This window comes from Manis javanica, chromosome 3, assembly GCF_040802235.1.
Source record: "Manis javanica isolate MJ-LG chromosome 3, MJ_LKY, whole genome shotgun sequence".
In the NCBI taxonomy this organism is placed as follows: domain Eukaryota; kingdom Metazoa; phylum Chordata; class Mammalia; order Pholidota; family Manidae; genus Manis; species Manis javanica.
This window is the reverse complement of record NC_133158.1, coordinates 165,120,727-165,146,615: the sequence shown is the minus strand read 5'-3', so window position 1 is coordinate 165,146,615 and position 25,889 is coordinate 165,120,727. Positions and strand designations below refer to the sequence as shown.

At 37.5% G+C, this 25,889-nt stretch overlaps 1 protein-coding gene and 1 pseudogene across 3 annotated transcripts in view; both read right to left on the bottom strand.

The window, feature by feature from the left end:
* ATP1B3 (ATPase Na+/K+ transporting subunit beta 3) overlaps positions 1-25,889 on the bottom strand; it is a 56,812-nt gene that overhangs the window by 14,224 nt on the left and 16,699 nt on the right. For 2 of the 3 annotated variants that reach the window (XM_037005344.2, XM_037005343.2), the window contains one exon: positions 13,276-13,404. The exons of the other annotated variant lie outside the window; for it this stretch is intronic. In XM_037005344.2, coding sequence (XP_036861239.1) covers positions 13,276-13,404 — 129 coding nt within the window. The remainder of the gene's footprint in view (positions 1-13,275; positions 13,405-25,889) is intronic. 3 annotated transcript variants of the gene reach the window in all.
* Positions 530-3,721, bottom strand: LOC118970029 (large ribosomal subunit protein eL19-like; annotated as a pseudogene).

Here is a 25,889-nt window from a genome sequence, read left to right as displayed (position 1 = left end):
CCCTAAAAGGCAGATCTCAGTAAAATTACATGGGAAAATGTATTCACAGGTATGTTGCAATTATCAAAACTTCCTATTTCTACCTGATTATCATGGTACAGACATCTAAGATGAAAGAGAATTACATTATCTTCAAAATCACCTCAGACATTACCAATTAAAAATTTCTCCTAAATCTGACTATCTAGTTAACTATAAGTACTTTGTTTCTGACTTAAAAAGATGCAAGTTTTACTCTTTCTATATTTATTTTGCTATCCAATATTTTCAGGTTTTGCCAATTTGCCATTCATAGATGGAGAAAAATTTTAGCAAATCAAAGTCTAAACACTTTGCCATTCAAATTACAAATGTATGGAAACATCCATAAAGAAAGCATCCGTAAAAGAGACCTATACAATTTTAACTCCATGGTTAAATATTCTTCCTTCATTAATAAGCATTGCTCTATAATTAAAACATGATTTTCATGTTTTAATTTTCATGTTTTAAAAGAAAGCTAAAATCATGTAGATGAAGAACTGCCGCATTTTTTTTTTTGGAAGACCCTTATCACCTATTTACAGATGAGAAATATTCTTCTCTGGAAATAGAATGTATTTGTGTCATTTCTGCTTTGGAGTATGACGACCAACAATCTCCTATCAGGAGTCAACACCCCACACCCCATATCCAGGGCATGTTATATGAGTTTATGACAGAAAACGTAAGCCTATTTATCTGTATAAACAGAATCAGTCTTCCAACTTTAATATAAGCTTTCCTCGTTTGAAAACCATTAGATCTAGATTATTAATTCAGTCTTGTACATAGGCTTAAGAAGAATCCTAAAATTTTCACTAGTCTCTAAACATTCCTCATATCAAAGTTACTAGAAATAGTATTCTTTGCATTAACTCTGAAAACAAATAACAAGTATTGTTTTAGTTATAGTTAAAACTGCTGCTCACAGAAATCTAATTCTTTTTAGATCTGATCCAGTTTCTTTCAAACCCTACGTATGCTTATGCTGATCTGCATGGCTCTTGAGTTAAACTAGGTCCAATGCTACCTGGATATGATGAAAGAATGTTCCTAAACAGCAAAAGCAAATCTGATTCTTCATGTAGCACAGAAGAGCCCCCAATTAAATTCCCCTTTCACCTACTTCAACACACCAGATCACCCGGATGTGCATGATCTCATGTACCTATTTTTCTTTACCATTCCACCCACTGCAAAATCACTACAAAATCAATAACAACTTCATGATTTGTTATAAATGTATTTTATGTAGGAATAAAACCTCCGGCCAGCCAGTATATGAAACAACTGTTTGTATACATCTGAAAAAAAATTTTTTTTGGCACATAAAGTCTGTTTCAGTGAATGACTGATGTTCGTAACTGCCGAGGACACTATGCACAGGTGAGCAGGGTGCTTTGTTGTTTGGTCTCTTCCTACTTGGACAGGGTCTTCAGATGATTTCCTCCTTGGCCTGAAGCTGCTCATCACAGTGCCTGCATGCTTCCTTGGCCTTAAACCTGCAGGCCTCAGCCTGGTCAGCCAGAAGATTCTTGTGAGCCTTGTCTACCTTCAGTTTGTGGATGTGTTCTATAAGAAACCATTTTTTAAAAAATTAAGGTATCATTGATATACAATCTTATGAAGGTTTCACATGGGCAACATTGTGGTTATTACACTCACCCTTATTATCAAGTCCCCCCTACACACCTCATTGTAGTCACTATCCATCAGCATAGAAAGATGCTATAGAGTCACTACTTGTCTTTTCTGTGCTATACCGCCTTCACTGTGACCTCCTAGATTATGTACGTTAATCATAATGCCCTTCAATCCCCTTCTCCTTCCCTCCCCACCCCCTTCCTTTGGTAACCACTAGTCTCTTCTTGGAATCTGTTAGTCTGCTGTTTGTTCCTTCTGTTTTGCTTCGTTGTTATAGTCCACAAATGAGGGAAATCGTATGGTACTTGTCTTTCTCTGCCTGTCTTAGTTCACTGAGCATTATAGCCTCTAGCTCCATCCATGTTGTTGCAAATGGCAGGATTTTTGTTTTCTTCTTATGGCTGAATAATATTCCATTGTGTATATGTACCACATCTTCTTTATTCATTCATCTACTGATGGACACTTAGGTTGGTTCCGTATCTTGGCTATTGTAAATAGTGCTGCCATAAACACAGGAGTGCATATGTCTTTTGAATCTGTGATCTTGTTTTCTTTGGGTAAATTCCTAGGAGTTGAATTCCTGGGTCAAATGGCATTTATATTTTTAGTTCTTTGAGGAACCTCCATATTGCTTTCCACAACGGTTGAACCAATTTACATTCCCACCAACACTGTAGGAGGGTTCCCCTTTCTCCACATTCTGGCCAGCATTTGTTGTTCCTTGTTTTTTGGATGTTGGCCATCCTAACTGGTGCGAGGTAATATCTCACTGTGGTTTTAATTTGGATTTCCCTGATAATTAGCGATGTGGAGGATCTTTTTATGTGCCTGTTGGCCATCTGAATTTCTTCTTTGGAAAAGTGTCTGTTCATATTCTTCGCCCATTTTTAATTGGGTTATTTGCATTTTTGGTGTTGAGGCTTGTGAGTTCTTTATATATTTTGGATGTTAACCTCTTATCAGATATGTCACTTACAAGTATGTTCTTCCATACTATAGGGCCTTTTTGTTCTGCTGATGAAGTCCTTTTTTGTACAGAAGCTTCTTAGTTTGATGTAGTCCCACTTGTTCATTTTTGCTTTTTTCCCCTTGCCCAAGGAGATGTGTTCAGGAAAAAATTGCTCGTTTATATTCAAGAGATTTTTGCCTATGTTTTTTTCTAAGAGTTTTATGGTTTCATGACTCACATTTAGGTTTTTGATCCATTTAAGTTTACTGTTGTGTATGGAGTTAGACAATAATCCAGTTTCATTCTCTTACATGTAGCAGTCCTGTTTTGCCAATATCAGTTGTTGAAGAGGTTGTCATTTCCCCATTGTATATCCACGGCTCCTTCCGTATATTAATTGGCCGTCTATGATTGGGTCAGGACTCTCTACTCAGTTCCTTTGATCTATAGGTCAGTTCTTGTGTCAGTACCAAATTGTTTTGATAACTTTGGCTCTGTAGTAGAGCTTAAAGTTGGGGAACATAATCCCCCTGCTTTATTCTTCCTTCTCAGGATTACTTTGGCTATTTGGGGTCTTTTTGTTTCCATATGAATTTTTCAACTATTTTTCCTAGTTGGTTGAAGAATGCTGTTGGTATTTTGATAGAGATTGCATTGAATCTGTAAATTGCTTTAGTCAGAATGTCCATTTTTACAATATAAATTCTGCCTACCCGTGAGCATGGGATGTATTTTCCATTTACTGATGTCTTCTTTACATTTGTTTTTTTTAACATGTTACCCTTCACTTTCAGGTACAGGCTCTAATACATGTGGCAGTCAATCTTCTTAGATTCACAGTATCTTATCTTTCAAGCATCCAGCACAGATAATCTTTGCTTACCTAAGCCTATATGCCTGCCCTTCTGGTGAACCAAGGTGTTTTTCCAACATCAAGCTTGGGAATAGACAGTCATAGGCTTCCGAATGATCAGCCCATCTTTGATCAGCTTACAGATCTCCTGATGGGAGTTGGTGTCAGCACTTTCATTGGTCTTATTGGGGTCCAACCAGACCTTTTTGCCACAGCAGAGCAGACACAAGCCTCTTCTGAAGCCTGAGCATTCTTAGGGCTGCAGTCACAGAGGCAAAAGGCTGTAAATGCCTGAAATCACTTGTTTTTATTTTAAAGATTTTATAGTATGAACAAGATATAATATACCGCAAGTAAAATGTAATAGAATCAAAGCAGCTGGCACACAATTTTCTTTAAGAAAAATGCAACATAAAACTTACAGATTTCTGAATTAAATTAACTTTGAAGAAAAACATGAAGATATCTATGCTTTATAAAAGAGATTACTTTCCTTTTGCATAGTAATTTCTAAGGTAATTTTTGAATGACTCAATTTGTAAAAACTTTGTAGTAAGAATATCTAAAACTGAGTTTTTGATGCCAATTTCTTCTATGTAATGTTCCTAGGGCCCTAATCTGCTATTTAATAGTCTATCTGAAACTCTTGAATAAAAAACCTTGGCAGGGACATGCTATATACAGCAGCATTTTTGACACAATACACTTAATTCCTCCAAATAAAGTCTTGGCTTATCCAAAACCAAGAACATCAATAGAATGTGAAGACTACAATAACTCTTATCTCCTTCAAATTAAAACCGCTGGGTATTATGAGTGTGTGTGCACCTGTGTGTATGTACATTTGTAGGGGTGTGGATGTACAGTATACATTTATATTATATGCATGTATATGTTAATATACATACCATTTTCAAACTAGCAGTTGTTTTCATGAGCACAAACACAACCAAAATGATGTCACTGGAAACTACAACTAATAAGGACACTATAAAAAAACTTAGAAAATTATGCATAATCCCTTTACGCAAATCATGTTTAACAAACTAAAGTACATTCACCCAATATTATAAATACATATGTGTGTGCATATATATTTATTTAAACTGATATGATTTTAAAAACTACAATACAGTTGTTATATTTTAAGGGACTCAGTTTAAAACTGTGCGCTTAAATATGTGGTACACATTTTACTGCTTGTATTAGTATGCGATTATACAGAGAGTTTGTATTTCTGAATTGGATCAGAATGTGTTCAATGGTAACAGAGTCACATAACTTAGGAAGCAAAAAAATAATTATCTTAGAATTAGTCCAGGTGGAAAGAAAACAGCTGCAGCGAGAGATGAAGGAATAATTAGCATGCACCTAGTCTCTGATACTTGGCCAATTAAGCTTAAAGAGTTAAGAGAAAAGAGTCATTTCTGATGTTTAGACAAGTATTAGCTGCAAAGGATAAGCCATTAGAACAAATTCTTTTATGGAAAAGAATGGTTGGGGAAATAAGTGCAACTGGCTATTGCTATGGCTCACAAGTACATACAGTGAGCAAGGATATAGAAGAGGGTTCCTCTATACGATGGCACTACTGCCATTTTGGACTGGATAATTTGTCCACTCTGCCTGCTATCCAAATCCTACTCCTCTATGAAGAGCCTTCCCTTCTCTATCACCTCCAAGAAGTTGTTCACATTGTTTGGGAATTACATACATTGGATTTCGCACATTATCTTATTGCTATAAAAATCAACAAGGACCATGTCCAACAATGAAGGCACAGCTGGCATTCAAAGACTGACTGTTTAAAAAGAATAAAATTAGGAGGTAGAAAATGTAATTTAAACAAGTGTTTCAGTTAAGATTTTTTAAGTTTATCCTCCCTTACTCAGGAGACTTTTTTTTCCTTAAGACACTCAATAGAGTATACTTATTTTCTTCTCTATTGATGTACCATTATATAATATTTCTTACTGCTTCCAAACCAAGCAATTAAAACCATGAAGCATATTTCTCATAAGACCAATGCTCTAACCTAAGTTAGAGCTGAAATTTATACTCTGTAAGTAAATTACTCAGGGCAAAGTACAATTGCTACACAATATACATAAAAGCCATTACTAACTAACTATATTGGTCAAATTGGCTTTACTATATAATTCTCAATATTCACTTCTACTTAATCCTAACAAAGAACTAAAGACTAGCTCAGGTGTTTTTTTATCAGTATGTCAATATTATAGGTCTTTGTATCAGTATGTAAATATTAAAGGTCTTTGTATATCAGAATGTAAATATTAAACAACAAACAAAAGTCAAAAGTTTTGCATTACCTAACCCCAAGGTTTAATTATCTTCTATCGGCTACATAAAACATACTTGCAGCTAAATAAAAGCATAGCTCAATTTTGTTAAAAGTCATGATAATTGGCAGAGCCAGGATGGCAGCATGAGTAGAGCAGTGGAAATCTCCTCCGAAAAACACATAGAGCTATGAAAATATAACAAAGAAAAATCTTCCTAAAATAGAGACCAGAGGACACAGGACAACATCCAGACCACATCCACACCTGCAAGAACCCAGCGCCTTGCGAAGGGGAGGAAGGCCACAAACCAACAAGAAGGGAAGCTCTTCCAGCGGTCACTCGTACCAGCTCTGCAAACTATCTCTATCACCATGAAAAGGCAAAACTACAGGCAGACAAAGATCACAGAGACAACACCTGAGAAGGAGTCAGACCTAACCAGTCCTCCTGAAAAAGAATTCAAAATACAAATCATGAACATGCTGACAGAGATGCAGAGAAAAATGCAAGAGCAATGGGATGAGATGCAGAGAAAAATGCAAGAGCAATGGGATGAAGTCCGGAGGGAGATCACAGATGTCAGGAAGGAGATCACAGAAGTGAAACAATCCCTGGAAGGATTTATAAGCAGAATGGATAAGATGCAAGAGGCCATTGAAGGAATAGAAGCCAGAGAACAGGAATGTATAGAAGCTGACATAGAGAGAGATAAAAGGATCTCTGGGAATGAAACAACACTAAGAGAACTATGTGACCAATCCAAAAGGAATAATATTCATATTATAGGGGTACCAGAAGAAGAAGAAAGAGGAAAAGGGATAGAAAGTCTCTTTGAAGAAATAATTGCTGAAAACTTCCCCAAACTGGGGGAGGAAATAATCGAACAGACCATGGAATTACACAGAACTCCCAACAGAAAGGATCCAAGGAGGACAACACCAAGACACACAATAATTAAAATACCAAGGATCAAGGACAAGGAAAGAGTTTTAAAGGCAGCTAGAGAGAAAAAGGTCACCTATAAAGGAAAACCCATCAGGCTAACATCAGACTTCTCGACAGAAACCCTACAGGCCAGAAGAGAATGGCATGATATATTTAATGCAATGAAACAGAAGGGCCTTGAACCAAGGATACAGTATCCAGCATGACTATCATTTAAATATGATGGCGGGATTAAACAATTCCCAGACAAGCAAAAGCTGAGGGAATTTGCTTCCCACAAACCACCTCTACAGGGCATCCTACAGGGACTGCTCTAGAAGGGAGCACTCCTAAAAAGAGCACAGAACAAAACACACAACATATGAAGAATGGAGGAGGAGGAATAACAAGGGAGAGAAGAAAAGAATCTCCAGACAGTGTATATAACAGCTCAATAAGTGAGCTAAGTTAGGCAGTAAGATACTAAAGAAGCTAACCTTGAACCTTTGGTGACCACGAATCTAAAGCCTGCAATGGCAATAAGTACATATCTCTCAATAGTCACCCTAAATGTAAATGGACTTAATGCACCAATCAAAAGACACAGAGTAATAGAATGGATAAAAAAGCAAGACCCATCTATATGCTGCTTACAAGAAACTCACCTTAAACCCAAAGATAAGCATAGACTAAAAGTCAAGGGATGGAAAAACATATTTCAGGCAAACAACAGTGAGAAGAAAGCAGGGGTTGCAGTACTAATATCAGACAAAACAGACTTCAAAACAAAGAAAGTAACAAGAGATAAAGAAGGATACTACATAATGATAAAGGGCTCAGTCCAACAAGAGGATATAACCATTCTAAATCTATATGCACCCAATACAGGAGCACCAGCATATGTGAAGCAAATACTAACAGAACTAAAGAGGGAAATAGACTGCAATGCATTCATTTTAGGAGACTTCAACACACCACTCACCCCGAAGGATAGATCCACTGGGCAGAAAATAAGTAAGGACGTGGAAGCACTGAACAGCACACTAGAACAGATGGACCTAATAGACATCTATAGAACTCTACATCCAAAAGCAACAGGATATACATTCTCCTCAAGTGCACATGGAACATTGTCCAGAATAGACCACATACTAGCTCACAAAAAGAGCCTCAGTTAACTCCAAAATATTGAAATTCTACCAACCAATTTTTCAGACCACAAAGGTATAAAAGTAGAAATAAATTCTACAAAGAAAACAAAAAGGCTCACAAACACATGGAGGCTTAACAACATGCTACTAAATAATCAATGGATCAATGAACAAATCAAAATAGAGATCAAGGAATATATAGAAACAAATGACAACAACAACACTAAGCCCCAACTTCTGTGGGACGCAGCGAAAGCAGTCTTAAGAGGAAAGTATATAGCAATCCAGGCACACTTGAAGAAGGAAGAACAATCCCAAATGAATAGTCTAACATCACAATTATCAAAACTGGAAAAAGAAGAACAAATGAGGCCTAAAGTCAGCAGAAGGAGGGACATAATAAAGATCAGAGAAGAAATAAACAAAATTGAGAATAAAACAATAGCAAAAATCAACGAAACCAAGAGCTGGTTCTTCGAGAAAATAAACAAAATAGATAAGCCTCTAGCCCAATTTATTAAGAGAAAAAGAAAATCAACACAAATCAACATAATCAGAAATGAGAATGGAAAAATCACGACAGACTCCACAGAAATACAAAGAATTATTAAAGACTACTATGAAAACCTATATGCCAACAAGCTGGAAAACCAGGAAGAAATGGACAACTTCCTAGAAAAATACAACCTCCCAAGACTGACCAAGGAAGAAACACAAAAGTTAAACCAATTACGAGCAAAGAAATTGAAACAGTAATCAAAAACTACCCAAGAACAAAATCCCGGGGCTGGACGGATTTACCTTGGAATTTTATCAGACACACAGAGAACACATAATACCCATTCTCCTTAAAGTGTTCCAAAAAATAGAAGAAGAGGGAATACTCCCAAACTCATTCTATGAAGCCAACATCACCCTAATACCAAAACCAGGCAAAGACCCCACCAAAAAAGAAAATTACACACCAATATCCCTGATGAATGTAGATGCAAAAATACTCAGTAAAATATTAGCAAACAGAATTCAACAGTATATCAAAAGGATCATACACCATGACCAAGTGGGGTTCATCCCAGGGATGCAAGGATGGTACAACATTCGAAAATCCATCAACATCATTCACCACATCAACAAAAAGAAAGACAAAAACCACATGATCATCTCCATAGATGCTGAAAAAGCATTTGACAAAATTCAACATTCATTCATGATAAAAACTCTCAGCAAAATGGGAATAGAGGGCAAGTACCTCAACATAATAAAGGCCATATATGATAAACCCACAGCCAGCATTACACTGAACAGCGAGAAGCTGAAAGCATTTCCTCTGAGATCGGGAACCAGACAGGGATGCCCACTCTCCCCACTGTTATTTAACATAGTACTGGAGGTCCTAGCCACGGCAATCAGACAAAACAAAGAAATACAAGGAATCCAGATTGGTAAAGAAGAAGTTAAACTGTCACTATTTGCAGATGATATGATACTGTACATAAAAAACCCTAAAGACTCCACTCCAAAACTACTAGAACTGATATCGGAATACAGCAAAGTTGCAGGATACAAAATTAACACAGAGAAATCTGTAGCTTTCCTATACACTAACAATGAATCAATAGAAAGAGAAATCAGGAAAACAATTCCATTCACCATTGCATCAAAAAGAATAAAATACCTAGGAATAAACCTAACCAAAGAAGTGAAAGACTTATACTCTAAAAACTGCAAGTCACTCTTAAGAGGATTTAAAGGGGACACTAATAAATGGAAACTCATCCCCTGCTCATGGCTAGGAAGAATTAATATCGTCAAAATGGCCATCCTGCCCAAAGCAATATACAGATTTGATGCAATCCCTCTCAAATTACCAGCAACATTCTTCAATGAATTGGAACAAATAATTCAAAAATTCATATGGAAACACCAAAGACCCCAAATAGCCAAAGCAATCCTGAAAAAGAAGAATAAAGTAGGGGGGATCTCACTCCCCAACTTCAAGCTCTACTACAAAGCCATAGTAATCAAGACAATTTGGTACTGGCACAAGAACAGAGCCACAGACCAGTGGAACAGATTAGAGACTCCAGAAATTAACCCAAACATATATGGTCAATTAATATTTGATAAAGGAGCCATGGACATACAATGGCAAAATGACAGTCTCTTCAACAGATGGTGCTGGCAAAACTGGACAGCTACATGTAGGAGAATGAAACTGGACCACTGTCTAACCCCATATACAAAGGTAAACTCAAAATGGATCACAGACCTAAATGTAAGTCATGAAACCATTAAACTCTTGGAAAAAAACATAGGCAAAAACCTCTTAGACATAAACATGAGTGACCTCTTCTTGAACATATCTCCCCGGGCAAGGAAAACAACAGCAAAAATGAGCAAGTGGGACTACATTAAGCTGAAAAGCTTCTGTACAGCGAAAGACACCATCAATAGAACAAAAAGGAACCCTATAGTATGGGAGAATATATTTGAAAATGACAGATCCGATAAAGGCTTGACATCCAGAATATATAAAGAGTTCACACGCCTCAACAAACAAAAAACAAATAACCCAATTAAAAAATGGGCAGAGACACTGAACAGACAGTTCTCTAAAAAAGAAATACAGATGGCCAAGAGACACATGAAAAGATGCTCCACATCGCTAATTATCAGAGAAATGCAAATTAAAACTACAATGAGGTATCACCTCACACCAGTAAGGATAGCTGCCATCCAAAAGACAAACAACAACAAATGTTGGCGAGGCTGTGGAGAAAGGGGAACCCTCCTACACTGCTGGTGGGAATGTAAATTAGTTCAACCATTGTGGAAAGCAGTATGGAGGTGCATCAAAATGCTCAAATCAGACCTACCATTTGACCCAGGAATTCCACTCCTAGGAATTTACCCTAAGAACGCAGCAATCAAGTTTGAGAAAGACAGATGCACCCCTATGTTTATTGCAGCACTATTTACAATAGCCAAGAATTGGAAGCAACCTAAATGTCCATTGGTAGATGAATGGATAAAGAAGATGTGGTACATATACACAATGGAATACTACTCAGCCATAAGAAGTGGAAAAATCCAACCATTTGCAGCAACATGGATGGAGCTGGAGAGTATTATGCTCAGTGAAATAAGCCAAGCGGAGAAAGAGAAATACCAAATGATTTCACTCCTCTGAGGAGTATAGGAACAAAGGAAAAACTGAAGGAACAAAACAGCAGCGGAATTACAGAACCCAAAAATGGACTAACAGGTACCAAAGGGAAAGGAACTGGGGAGGATGTGTGGGCAGGGAGGGATAAGGGGGAGGGGGAAGAAGAAGGGGGGTATTAAGATTAGCATGCATGGAGGGGAGGGAGAAAGGGGAGGGTGGGCTGCACAAAACAGAGAGGACAAGTAGTGACTCTACTACAACATTTTGCTAAGCTGATGGACAGTAACCGTAATGTGGTTGTTAGGGGGGACCTGATATAGGGGAGAGCATAGTAAACATAGTATTGTTCATGTAAGTGTAGATTAAAAATTAAAAAAAAAAAAGAAAAGAAAGAAAGAAAAGGGGGATTACTCCTTGATAGGATAAAACTATTGGTAAATCAAAGATCAACGCATGCTTTAAATATCCTTAATGTTGATCACTTAAAGGGTGTCAGATGATCAGCTATGGAGGTACTCTTCTCTGATAATATTCCTTTCTCTTAATAAAAAAAAAAAAAAGCAGTTACTGTGTGCTGACCTCCAATGAGTTCTGCACAGTGGTATAGAGGGCATGTCAAAGTGTGGGCAAAGGGTCTGTTTGTTTCTATGCAGAAGATCAACGCCTAGCTTGGATACCCAGAAAATGAACTAAGATACGATATGATGAGGAGCTTCCGGCATCAGCACTCTCTGGAGGACTTGTGCCGGGGGATGATCATCAAAAAGCCTCCACAGGGATCCGGACGATGCTGTGGTTGTGGCTGCATCCAGCCCACCGTCTCCTGGACTTGCCATAGGAATGAGGAGGGAGATGTCTAGGCTGGCATGTGCAAACAGTGAGTCAATGAATTTGACCGGATCTGTACTGTTGGAACTCAACCAGGAGTTGGGAGGGGTGCAAGTTGTAGCACTCCAAACTCTTTTGACTATAGACTATCTACAGTTAAAAGAACATATGGGATGTGAACAGATCCCAGAAATGGGCTGCTTTAATTTGTCTGATTTCTCTCACTGTTCAAGTACAGTTGGACAATATCCATCATATCATAGACAAATTTTCACAAATGCCTAGGGTGCCTAAATGGTTTTCTTGGCTTCACTGGAGATGGATGGTAATTATAGATTTGCTTTGTTTATGTCACCGTATTCCTATTATGTTAATATGTGTGTGCAAATTAGTTAGTAGTTTAAAACCTATACATACTTAAGGTACTCTACAAGAAGATATGTCAAAGAAATAATCAATCCTCCCATGTTTCCTTCCATATGCTACATCTATAGCTTTTCTTCTTTCTTCCTAATTACAACCCTTAAATAGAATTCATGCCTCATATCGAATTTACTGAGTATCATAATTCCTCCAGGTGGTAAAGATACCTCAAGACAAGTGCTGGGCATAGAAGCCACAGGGCATAAATCTGCAAAGAAGTAAAAAGCTAACCTTTTCAAACAATATGGCTTCTCTCTCACTTACCAACTTTACATTTCCCTGTATGGCCCCGGAAGATGACTGGTTAGCCAGAGATGGGTAAGATTCCTCAAGGGAGGAACAACCTAAGACAGGCACAGTCACAGGGGGGCCATCAGGTGAGAATTGGGGGATCAACAGAGGTGAGGCTCAGAACCTTATCCCCCCTGCTTTGAGAGAAATCTTCTGCATCCGTGGATGTCTTGCTGCCCTTGTCTAGCCTGGATTAATACTTAGTCCATAGGCACACACCTGAACATCTGATCATCTACATTTGCCCTCTTACAGCACTAAACTATGTTTTCTACCTTTATCTTGCATCTACCTACCACTTCAGCATTTTATTAAAAATAAAAATAAAAATAATAATAATAAAGGGAGAAATGTGGGATCTACATATAAATCAAGTACAAAAATCAAACGAATATTCATATTTGACCTGATTGTTTATAGGTCATAATGCGTGATCAAAACCGAAAGTTTCTGTGATGAATACCCTTGTACTGTTCACCATGTAAGAATTTATTCACTATGTAAGAATTCGTTCACCATGTAAGAACTTGTTCGTTATGCTTCAGAAGATTGGAGACTGACAAGAATTAGACTTGAGATGGATTAATGATTGAACATTGAGCATTGACCCCTCTATATTGAATTTTATTGTAGTTAACAACCATTTGATCAATAAATATGAGAGATGCCCTCTCAAAAAAAAAAAAAAAAAGTCATGATAATTGCAACATAATTACCTGGACTAGGAATCTGGTCACGGTATTTTGGAACCTCATCGTTCAGAGTCTGAAGCATAACCCACATTGTGAATGAGAAGAGTGCAGCCAGGAAACCATAAAAGACTAGGTAGAAAAGCAAGATCAAACCTGTAAAAGAAAATAAAACTTAGGAAATTTGGAGATCCACACATACATAATGCCTATGTGTGCATGCACACATGCATGGCCAGGTTAAAAAAATCAACCATCACAAGATTAGGATTCCAAGCTTTGTCATGCACACAGCCAAATATCTCCATATCCAGAATCATATGAATTTGCCCAAGCCAAGGTGTATTTCAGCAGGCAGCACCCACCCATCCTGTTACCCCTCATCTCCTTTGATTATTCCAAGTACAAGTAGTGTCAACAGATCATACTCTAGTTCAGTCAGAGCTTTAAATTCCAAAACATATGGGAGTGTTTCCCAAAATGGTCTTGCTGACCTCTAGAAAGATAATATGCACATGTTTTTGTACATGGCAAATAGGAAAGAATTAGTACAGCAACCCCATTTTACAGATGGTAATTATTTGCATAAATTTATTATTTTAAAAAATTAAAATTGAACTGAATGAAAGAATAGCCAGGATATGTGTACAGAAGGTAAATCACGGAGAAGGTATTCAATGAATAAAGTTTAGGAAACACTGATCAAGTGGAAGGCTCATGGAAAAGTGAAGAGAGGACAAGACCAGAAACAAGCACCCCAACCAATGGGCCTTCACATCTTACTGCTGAGCAGAAAGCAAGAGTGGCAGATGCAAGTTTCAACATCAAGGGCTTAGTCTTTTTCCTTTCACAGTCTGGTAACACTAAGATAAATCTATCTTAAGCCAGTGATTTATTTTGGGGACATTTGAAACCAATCATTTGTCTCAAATACCTATATTCAAAGTTCTTATATCAGAAGTGGTGACCATCAAGATTATGTATTAGAAAATATAAAGTCACACACTTGCAATTAAATGTTTAAAAACTGATCAAAGCATATTAAACCAATCCCCAGATACAGCAGTAGTAAAGAATAATTCATTCTCCAGAGTTGTATTAACATCAGCTTTATTTCCCAGTTTCAATAACCCACTTTTTTGTTTGCCTGACTCTATTCCTAGCAAAGGGGCTAGAGCAGGAGTTCTTAACCTAGAATCTATGGACCCCTCCCTACTCCACATACCTCACCCCACCAAGGATTAACTTTAGAGCTCCTAAGATTTCTGTAATAATCTATTTCTGAATATATCCTGTTTTTTTATTTTCTTGGGAGTAGCTCTACAAAGTTCTTCTAGTTCTCAAAAGACCCCCTACCCTAAAACTTCTTTTTTTGATTTCAGACCAGGAAACCACCCCTAAACCCTTCAAGTAAAGGGGAAACAGTTAAAACAGTTTCACTTAAATTTAGACTAGCAGCTCCCCCAACCTCCCCCTACTCCAATTACCAGGCCAAAAGGGGGTGAGAGGACAGAAGGAAGAAAGGACAGCATGTCACTTTCAGACAGCACCACTTCCCTACCATAGACAGCGAGCCTGTTACAGAAGAAAAAGGAGACCAATCTCAAAGAAGTGATCAATTCATTAGAGAGGGAAATGAAACACATGCAAATCCCAAAGACTACTTTAATGAGAAAAGGAGAGAGTGATTTTTTAAGATCTAGATGTTTATAGGATTCTTTCCAATCTAGATTTTTATAGAACTAATGGATTAAAATCCTCCACAAAGCAGACCAGGGTAAACATAAATGAGTGGGCTGTGTTGCAATAAAACCCCACTTAACAAAAAAAAACAGGCAGATCAGGGCCATAATAGTTTATCAACTCATGGGGTATATATTAAACAGGAGAAGTCTGAAACAAAAGTGCTAACAGTTTAATTATGTAGCTGTGTTTTTAAGTCATCTCAAACTATTCTTATACCATTTTCAAAATTTAATTAAAATTTCCAGGAAAAGTAATGTAAATGAAATGTATTAAAAGTTACAAAGTAAATAAACATATAGAAGACAAGAACAAGCTACATCTGAATACACCTTCTAAAGAACCACCATACAATTTCTATCATTACCTTCAGGAAACAGATATACAAACTAATAGCTGTCCCAAATTTGATGTCATAATACTAATGGCCATGAAGTGAATTTTGAACATAGGGAGTGTAAAAACAAATAAAGTGATTTCCAGTACTGAAGCAAATTTTCCCTATTTGAATAAGATACTTTTGGTAAAATCCAAACCTAATATTTAAAAACCAAAAGGTAATCTAACTTGCAAATATCATACGAAAGACAACTCACAAGGATAGCAAGCAATACTTTGTCAACTTAACCTCCTTTCTCCTACTAAGAGAAAAATACCAGAAAGTAAAAACAGGAGTTGTAAACTGCTGCTGCCTGTAGGGGTAAACTTACAATTCATTACTCAGATTCAGTTTGCTGACTGGCTTCACACAATGGGGATCAGCGGGGGCACCCCAAGTTAGTAATGGGTTGTGCAGATACAACCTGTTTTGGCATGCCAGGCCTGCCTCACTGCTAGTTAATGTAAGCAGGAAACACTAAATGAAGCCTTAATAGTGCTTATTATGTTACTAATGTTCCCTAGCTTACAATCCTTCAAGAAACTAACATGCACAAAACTCTGAAGAAACATCAGTATTTTAAATAGTCTGAGGTCAACAGAATGATAACCAAACATTATATTCAAAAGAAATACCAAAGTTTAAAGCTGTAATTGGCATTTTTATATCATTACACTGTGTCTAAACAGCAGAGGAGTACAACAAACACTTCTATACTTCACACTGAGATCTGCTGGCACACTATAGAATAATTGACAAATGACTAAAAGCTTTTCTGCCCCTCCCCAACACAGGAACTGACCTCCTCCTCTCAAATTTCTGTTCCTTGAGAAGTCCCACTTTCTAAATTCTTCCCCTCTCGCTCATGGGTACAGGTGGGAGGACAGAGGCAGCTGAAAGCCACATAGCAGTACGGCTGGGCCATGCTAGAGTCGGACTTGAACTTGAACCCTGGCCTGACCACTTTCCATGCAACCTTAGGCAAGTATCCTAATCTACTTCCATCTGAACAAAAGTGATAGTAGTGTCTATCTATTCACATACAGAAAGGGGAAAACTGTCAGAGATTTGAAGACATAAAAACAAAACTCTTCAGGAGGAGAAAAAAGACCAACAATAAACCAAAAGCATCTGTGGAATGATACTGCAACAAGGCTTTAAGGCTAACATAAGGTTTAAAGCTTAGCCTAATCAGCTGCACTTACTCTCAAAATGAGGTTTTTACAAATGAGGTTTGATTCATGTGAACTCTATAAAAGAAACTAAGCAGCAAGAAATCTGGCCACAGTTTGCCCTATGTCATCCAGGGAAAGAAAAAATGGGTTCTGTCCAGCTACTCTGTTGCAATCCTAACAATTCAATTCTGGCACCAACCACCTGAAGCAGACTCCACAGGTTCAGGGCTTGGTCCACCACAGTAATGCCCTCACTTTAGATGTCACCTGAACTTCTCACCAACTGGCTACCATTTGTGAGGTTCACGCTGCCTCCTCAGGTTTCACAATTCGCTAGAATTGCTCAGAATTCAGGACAGAGCTAACTTAGGATTACAGTTTTGTTATAAAGGAGACACACAGGGTGTGGTATCTGGGTGTAAATGTGGTTTCTATGCCCTCTCCTTAGAGAATGAGGGACAATATCCTCTCAGCACATCAATGTGTCCCCCAACCTAAAAGCCCCACTAAGCTTCAATGTCCAGAGTTTTTATTGGGGTTTCCTTACACAGGTATCATTAAATCATTGGCCAGGTTCTTGAACTCAATCTCCAGCCCCCTCCTTTTCTCTCCCTAAAGGTCCAGCTAGCTCAAAGTCCCAACCCTCTAATCACATGATTGGTCTTTCTGGAGAGCAGCCCCTACAGAAACTATCAAGGGACCTACTATGAATCATCTATTAACACAGACAACATAATCATCTATTAACAATATAACTCCTATGACTCAGTATATCCCAAAGGTTTTCAGAAGCTCTGTGCCAGGAACCTGAGACAAAGACCATACAAATTCCTTATTAAACTGGCACAGAAGTCATTAGGCTTCATCAAGGCCTACACATACATACACACTCAACACACTTTGAGATACTGACACCCTACTTCTGCAAACTTAGTTACCTGATGGTACCTAGATACTAAAAAAGCTGGGCCTCTCCTCAGAGAATTCTGATGACTAGAAACTACTATCCCCCTTTGTAAATATATTAGATTCTATTCACAATGGGAGGCAGGTACAACTTTTAAAAAGCCAATAATATGGACAAGTACAAGTTTAAATCCTTTGTATATTTGAATTTTTAAAAGTACCTTTTATTGAGGTATAATTCATATTCCATTCATCTATGCATGGAATTGCTAGGCTGTACATTAACTATATATATTTAGCCTTTTGGTAAGTGCTAAACCATTTTCCAAAGCGGCTGTACAATTCTACAATCTCACCAGCAGGGTTCCAATTTCTCTACATCCTCACCAACACTTACTGTCTTTTTAGATAGCCATCCCAGAGAGTATGAAGTGGTACCTCACTGGGGATTCAGTTTGCATTTTCCTAAGGGCTAATGATGGTAAGCATGTTTTCATGAGCTTACTGGCCATTTGTATCTTCTTTGGAGAAGTGTTTATTCATACCCTTGGTTCCTTTTTAAATTGAGTTGTCTTCAATTCATATATATTACAGATACAAGCCCCTTTTCAGAAAAACAGCATACAATTATTTTCTCCCATTCTGTGGGTTGTCTTTTCACTTTCAGGAGAGTGTCCTTTGAAGTAGAAAAGTTCTTAATCTTAATGAAGTCCAATTTACATTTTTTTTCCTTTGGTTGCTTGGGCTTTTGGTGCCATATCTAAGACACTACTGCCTATCCAAAGCCATTAAGACTTGAAACTATGCTTTCCTCTAAGAATTTTATAGTTTAGCTCTTAAGTTTGGGTCTTTGATCCATTTTGAGTCTCATTTTTGTGTATGGTAGGAAGAGATTCAACTTCATTTTTTTGCATATGGATATCCAGGTGTCCCAGGACCATCTGTTTAAAAAATAATTTATTCCCCACTGAAAGAGTGACTTTTCTTAAACTAATGAGCATGTACTATTTTTATGATAAATATATATGTATATATACACACATTCACATTTTATATATTAATTAAAATCATGCAATGCAAAAAGGTTAATAAGCAAGATTAAATAACCTGCTTAAAATTAAACTACTAGTCAAGAGAAACCCCAGACCAATACCACTCCATGTGGTTGGTACCTGGCCTTTCTCTCCAGGAGAGCTCCAAATGTGTTACCCTTTGTAATCAAAACTCCCATTTCCTGAAAAATATTCCATTCAAGCATTTTGTGTTACTCCAGCTAACACAGAATAAGATCTGTTCCTTCTCTCTAAGAGTTCAGTCATCTCCAGTGACAGACATAAAAACAAAGAATTACAGTATCAAGTGCTAGAAAAAAAATAACAGAAAGAATTAACTGTTTTCTAGCAGTGAAAGGAAGGCAAATGATTTCATCAGTAAAGGCCTCCCAGAAATAAATGAGTTAGCTCACCAAAGACGGAGAACAGGAAGGAGCTATGTGTCAAAGACTAGACGACTCCACAGCTGGGACAGCCAGGTTGAGTACAACTTTGCTTCTACCCCCAATACACACATGTGCCTGGCACCACACAACTACACTAGCAGCAGTCACCTGCTCGGAAGTGGGAGCAGGGAATATGGGTACTTGGGCTGAAAAACTGGGCAATGTCCTGGGCGGGTTGGTGAAAACCTGAAGAAGTAGAGAGGACAGTCCCTACCTAGACCATCTCTCAGCTACATATGCTACCTACATCCCAAAGTACTGAGACAAGAAAATTTAAATACAAAGAGCACAAAACTAATAATTCCAAACAAAATAATAACAAAACTAAACATTAAAAAAAAAGACTAATCTGATAAAGTATTAAACTCAGAAAATAACTTAACCCTCCAAAAATCTGGGTTGTAAGAGCAAATAGAGCGAAGTGGAAAAAGTATAATTAAAAGGTGAAAGGCTAGTTTTTAAAAATTAGATTTCATATTCCGATTATTAAAAAAAACAACTCAGTAGATAAGCTGAACTGGAGAAGAGTCAAACTAAAAAACAATCCAAACACTTAATAAAAAAGCAAGCCAAAGACTGGGAGAAAATTTTTACAAAACATATAACCAACAAAGGACATATTTACATCTAGAATATATAAAGAATCCTTACAATGAAAAATGGGTAAACGTTTTGAACAGAAACATCATCAAAGATGCAAGGACTGCAAAAATAAGCTCATGAAAAGATGCTCAACATCACCAGTCATGAGGGAAGGGCAAACTGAAACAATGATGACCTACCACTCACTACATGATCAAAGGCCATTCCAAGTGATGGCCCAGGGGCGGAACAACTGAAACTCTCATACACTGCCGGTGTCAATGCATAAAAAAAAAAGCAAACCCATTTTGGGAAACAGTTTGACAAATTTTTTAAGTTAACCACATACACCTATGGATCCAGCCAGTACAAACCTAAATACACAACCAAGAAAAATGAAAGCACATGTTCACAAAGGAGGGAAAGGCATAGAATATGCATAGGTGTTTTATATGAAATCATTAAAAACTGCAAATAACATCAATTATAAATATATTCTGGTATATATATATGATGGAATACTATTCACAAATCATTTCTCAAAATAATTATCTGAATGAAAAGTCAGTCCCTTTCTCCCTGAAAACAAAACACTACATGGTTCCACATATTTAAAATTTCAGAATATACAAACTGAAGTGTCAAAAGCAAATCAATTTTTGCCTGGAGGCCAAGAAATAGGGAAAGATGGGTCACAAAGGGCAATAGGAGACTTTTTAATGAAATGATGAACACATTCATTATCTTGATTAGAGTGGTAGTTCATGAGTACAGTGTATATGCTGAGTGTATGTCAAAACTCAATGTGTACACTTTAAATATGTGAAGTTTATTGTATGTCAGTTATATCTTGATAAAGCTGTTTAAAAACAAAAAACTTAGAAGAAGGACTTAACTCTAGAGAACTGGCCAGCTGAGAGAAAAAAATCAGTGAGGCAGAAGACCAAGCCAAGTTATTCTACAGCACTGGACAAAAGAGAGGGAATGTATGCAAATTGTTGACATAGGGGACAGAACCAGAATATCAACAAATCTATTAGAAATCCACTAGAAAGGGGGTAAAGGGAAGAATGCTCAAAAAGTAACAAATTTTGTGTCCAGAGTGGAAAGGATTGAATATATTTGTATACATCCTACAGCTAGACACAAACAGGTAAAATTCAGAGCACCAAAAATACGGAGAAAATTTCTTAAAGCTTCTATAAAGATAAAACAGGCTTTATCTAAGGCAGAAAATACCACTGACGTATCTCATCAGCCAAAAATGAAACATATTCCAAAATGAGGAAAAATGATCATAAACTAAAAGTTCAATCAACCAACAACACAAAAGAACATTTCCAGACACACAAGGACTCAGAAAATTTACTACCATCAAGCTCTACCTGAAAGAATTGGTCATGCAATGCAAAAATTTGCTAACAACCTAAGTGTCCTCAAACAAAGCAACAGAATTTTTTTTTGATAGGGTGCAGATTTTAATTTTCGTTTCCACAATGATTTTTAAATTTTTTATTAAGGTATTATTGATAAACACTCTTATGAACGTTTCACATAAAAAAACAATGTGGTTACTACATTTACCCATGTTATCAAGTCCCCACCCATACATAACCCAATGCAGTCACTGTCCATCAGTGTAGTAAGATGCCACAGATCCACTATTTGCCTTCTCTATGCTACACTCTTTTCCCCATGATCCCCCACACCATGTGTATCAAACATAATACCCCTCAATCCCCTTCTCCCTCCCACACCCTTCCCCTTTGGTAACCACTAGTCCCTTCTTGGAGTCTCTGAGTCTGCTGCTATTTTGTTCCTTCAGTTTTGCTTCGTTGTTATACTCCACAAATGAGGGAAATCATTTGGCACTTGTCTTTCTCTGCCTGGCTTACTTCACTGAGCATAATATCCTCCAGCTCCATTCATGTTTTTGCAAATGGTAGGATTTGTTTCTTTCTTATGGCTGAATAGTATTCCATTGTGTATATATCCTACCTTTTCTTTATCCATTCATCTACTGATGGACACTTAGGTTGCTTCCATTTCTTGGCTATTGTAAACAGTGCTGCGATAAACATAGTCGTGCATATGTCTTTTTGAATCTGAGAAGTTGTATTCTTTGGGTAAATTCCAAGGAATTGGATTCCCGGATCAAATGGTATTTACATTTTTAGTTTTTTGAGGAACCTCCATAGTGCTTTCCATAGCGGTTGAACTAGCTTACATTCCCCTCCTAATAACGCTCAAGGAGATGCGTTCAGGAAGAAGTTGTTCATGTTTATATTCAGTAGATTTTTGCCTATGTTGTCTTCTAAGAGTTTTATGGTTTCATGACTTACATTCAGGTCTTTGATCCATTTCAAGTTTACTTTTGTGTATGGGGTTAAACAATGGGAATTGTAAGTGTAGGAGGGTTCCCCTTTCTCTGCATCCTCACTAGCATTTGTTGTTCTTAGTCTTTTTGATGCTGGCCATCCTTACTGGTATGAGGTGATATCTCATTGTGGTTTTAATTTGCATTTCCCTGATGTTTAGTGATGTGGAGCATCTTTTCATATGTCTGTTGGCCATCTGAATTTCTTCTTTGGAGAACTGTCTCTTCATATCCTCTGCCCATTTTTTAACTGGGTTATTTGCTTTTTGGGTGTTGAGGCATGTGAGTTCTTTATATATTTTGGATGTGAACCCCTTGTCAGATATGTCATTCACAAATATATTCTCCCATACTGTAGGATGCCTTTTTGTTCTGTTGATGGTGTCCTTTGCCATGCAGAAACATTTTAATTTGATGTAGTCCCATGAGTTCATTTTTGCTTTTGTTTCTCCTGCTCGAGGAGATGCGTTCAGGAAGAAGTTGTTCATGTTTATATTCAGTAGATTTTTGCCTATGTTGTCTTCTAAGAGTTTTACGGTTTCATGACTTATATTCAGGTCTTTGATCCATTTCGAGTTTACTTTTGTGTATGGGGTTAAACAATAATCCAGTTTCATTCTCTTACATGTAGCTGTCCAGTTTTGCCAACACCAGTTGTTGAAGAGGCTGTCATTTTTCCATTGTATGTCCATGGCTTCTTTATCATACATTAATTGACCATATATGGTTGGGTTTATATTAGGGCTCTCTAGTCTGTTCCATTGTTCTATGGGTCTGTCCCTGTGCCAGTACCATATTGTCTTGATTACTGTGGCTTTGTCATAGAGCATGAAGTTGGGGAGCATAATCCCCCCAGCTTTATTCTTCCTTCTCAGGATTGCAAAGCAACAGAAATTTAAAAAGGAATGACATATATCTCAAAAATTCCAAGTGGATAAAAGTAACCTCAGAGTGGTACATATCATATGCTTAAATTTAAAACAAGTTACAGAATTTCATAAATATACATATATACAGCATTTGCTACTGGACAACCTGGACAACTAACTTACAAATCAAATTTATAAATAGTGGCTAACTGAATAAGAGAGGAAGGGTTGGGACTAGGGATGTGGTCAAGAAGGATATGAATTTTAGCTACACTGTCTTGTGTTTTGTTTTGTTTTTTGAGAAAAACTTATTTACAAGACAGACAGTAATCTAACTTGAAACAACAACAAAGCTCACAGACAATATTCTCAAACAAGTTAATTGCATATTTTTAAGTTTTCTTTTAAAAATTTAGACATAGAGGAAAAATAGATAAAGCAATAGTGAACACCGAAACCAGTGAGATTTACTGGTAACATCTAAATAAATGCTGATTTTATTTAATTTCCTTTCCTAAACAGGCCTGAGGGACTTTTATACAATAAATTGCACTGATTTTAAGTGCACAATCCCAACAAGTCCTGACAGGTGCATAGCCTGGGAAACCACCACTACACTAAAGGTAACAGAATACTTTTATCACCTCCAAAAGGTTCCTTGTACCTTTGCAATCCACATATCCTTCACCAGGCAGCAAATGATCTCCTTTTATTGTTCTATTAGTTTGTATTTTATATAAAATTAAATTACTTTTACTGTCTTGTCGACTCCCCGCTGCTTCTGACCCGCAGATTTGGAGGGAACGTGATGGAATACAAAAGAACTGAAAGGCCAGCCAGGGGACTCAAGGCCTTGCAGCACAAGGGTAATGTCAAAAGGCCCACCTCATATTTATTGAGCAAATGAACTTAAACATCTAAAGAATTCTGAGTAGGGGGTTCAACACATTATCAACACACAATCATTATCAGACCCTGAGTCTAGCCCTAGGGTGTGACGCTCCTCAGGGATACCAAAACCAAGTGATGGTGGTCCCGAGTTGTAGGAACTGTTTTGGCTCTAATCGTTGTTTTTAATCACGCATCAAGAGTTGTAGGAAAAAAACAACCAAGTCATATGTATTTGTATATTTGATTTCTATATTACTTGATTTATATATTAATCCCATTAATACCACATTTCCCCCTTTTCTTTTAAGTAGTAAATATATATAATAAATAATATAGCAAGTAGATAGTTTCTAACAGAAAGCTTTTTAACACAGTTTACTTGTCCAAAATCTGCAGTAAAAAATAAAAGTCTACCTCTTGAATTTACATGATGTAAAATAAACATAGAAAGTAGATTTAGTGCAATTAGAAGGTAATTGCAGGTGATCAGGTCTATGCCTACAGCCTGGGTTTTGATCTGAGTTGGGCAAGGGCAGCAAAACATCCACAGGTGCAGAAGTTTTCTCTCAAAACTGGGGGGATGAGGTTCTGAGCCTCACCTCTGTTAACCCCCAATTTCTCACCTGATGGCCCCTCTGCAACTGTGCCTGTCTGAGGTTGTTCCTCCCTTGGGGAATCTTACCCATCTCTGGCTAACCAGCCACTTTCCGGGCTACACAGGGAGAGGTAAAGTTGGTAAGACAGAGAAGTAGAATTCTTTGAAAAGGTTAGCTTTCTGCCTTTTTGAAGATTTATGCTTCATGGCTACTATGCCCAGCACTTGTCTTGAGGTATCCTCATTACCTAGAAAGGCTTTGATGCACCACAATTCTATGTATGAGACACAAACTCTAGAAAAACGGTGTATTCAAGAAGGGAGAAGAAAAGTTACAGAAGAAGCAAATGGAAGAATGATTGGTTATTTCTACAACATAACTTTTTGTAGAGTGGCATAAGCCTGTATAGGTTTCAACAGTCTATTTTATTAACTTATGTACACACATTAACAGAAAAGGAATACAAAAGCAGAACCACAATTAAGGGCCATATACAATGAAACCAGTTAAGTAACACAGGCATTTGTGAAAACGTATTAATAGTATTATGAACACTGTCTAGTTGATTTTGAATGGTTTGGGATAAGTCAGATAAATTAAAACACCACATTCCTGTAAACTGTTCACATCCCATATGTATTTTTTTTTTTTTGGTATCATGAGGAACATTGTGTTTACTAGACTCTCCCCATCACCAAGTCCCCCCGACATACTCCATTACAGTCACTGTCCATCAGCACAGTAAGATGCTACAGAGTCACTATTTGTCTTCTATGTGTTGTACAACCCTCCCCATGCCCCCACCCTACATTATGTCTGCTAATAGTAATGTCCCCTTTTTAGTTTTTTTTCCCCTTATCCCTCCCTTCCCACCCATCCTCCCCAGTCCCTTTCCCTTTGGTAACTGTTAGTCCATTCTTGGGTTCTGTAAGTCTGCTGCTGCTTTTGTTCCTTCAGTTTTTTTCTTTGTTCTTATACTCCCCATATGTTGTTTTACCAGCAGATAGTCTATAGTATCAAGATTTTGATGCACTTCTTCTAGCTCTTGAGTTCAGATAATATAGAAGCAGTCAAATTTGTTCTCTTGCTATATGCACAGGCCAGCTTAGATATTTCCTTTTGCATTCCACTGACAAGTCCAGGAACCAGCAGGATTAATGCAGCTGCAACTGCAACAAAGGTGGGATCTAAAAGCTTCAAGTTGTCATTACCATCAGACGGCAGAGCTCGGAGAAATCTCTTATGACTATTTCCAGGATAATCTATTAGAGCAGGAAGGATGCATCCCAGGCCACATATACCTTGATAATGTGAAGAGAGGGCTTAGGGTGTGGACTTGTACCACCTGCCCTGTCCCTAAGGTGGGCTGGGTTGTTGTCTGTTTGCCAGGGCTGTTTGCAGTGAAGTCACAGGTTATGCTGAGATACCCTTCTTTATTTGCAGAACACTCAAACATTTCAGGCCAAGTTCCTCCTGGCCTTTTGAGCTTTAACTGATCTCACTGAAGATGTTTATATTCCTAGTCTGCTATCTTTACCCTAGAGACTTAGTGTGACCTTGACTTAGCATAATGCTTAACACAGAGTTTCGATAGGTACTTCTTTGCCCATTGTCACATTGCTCTG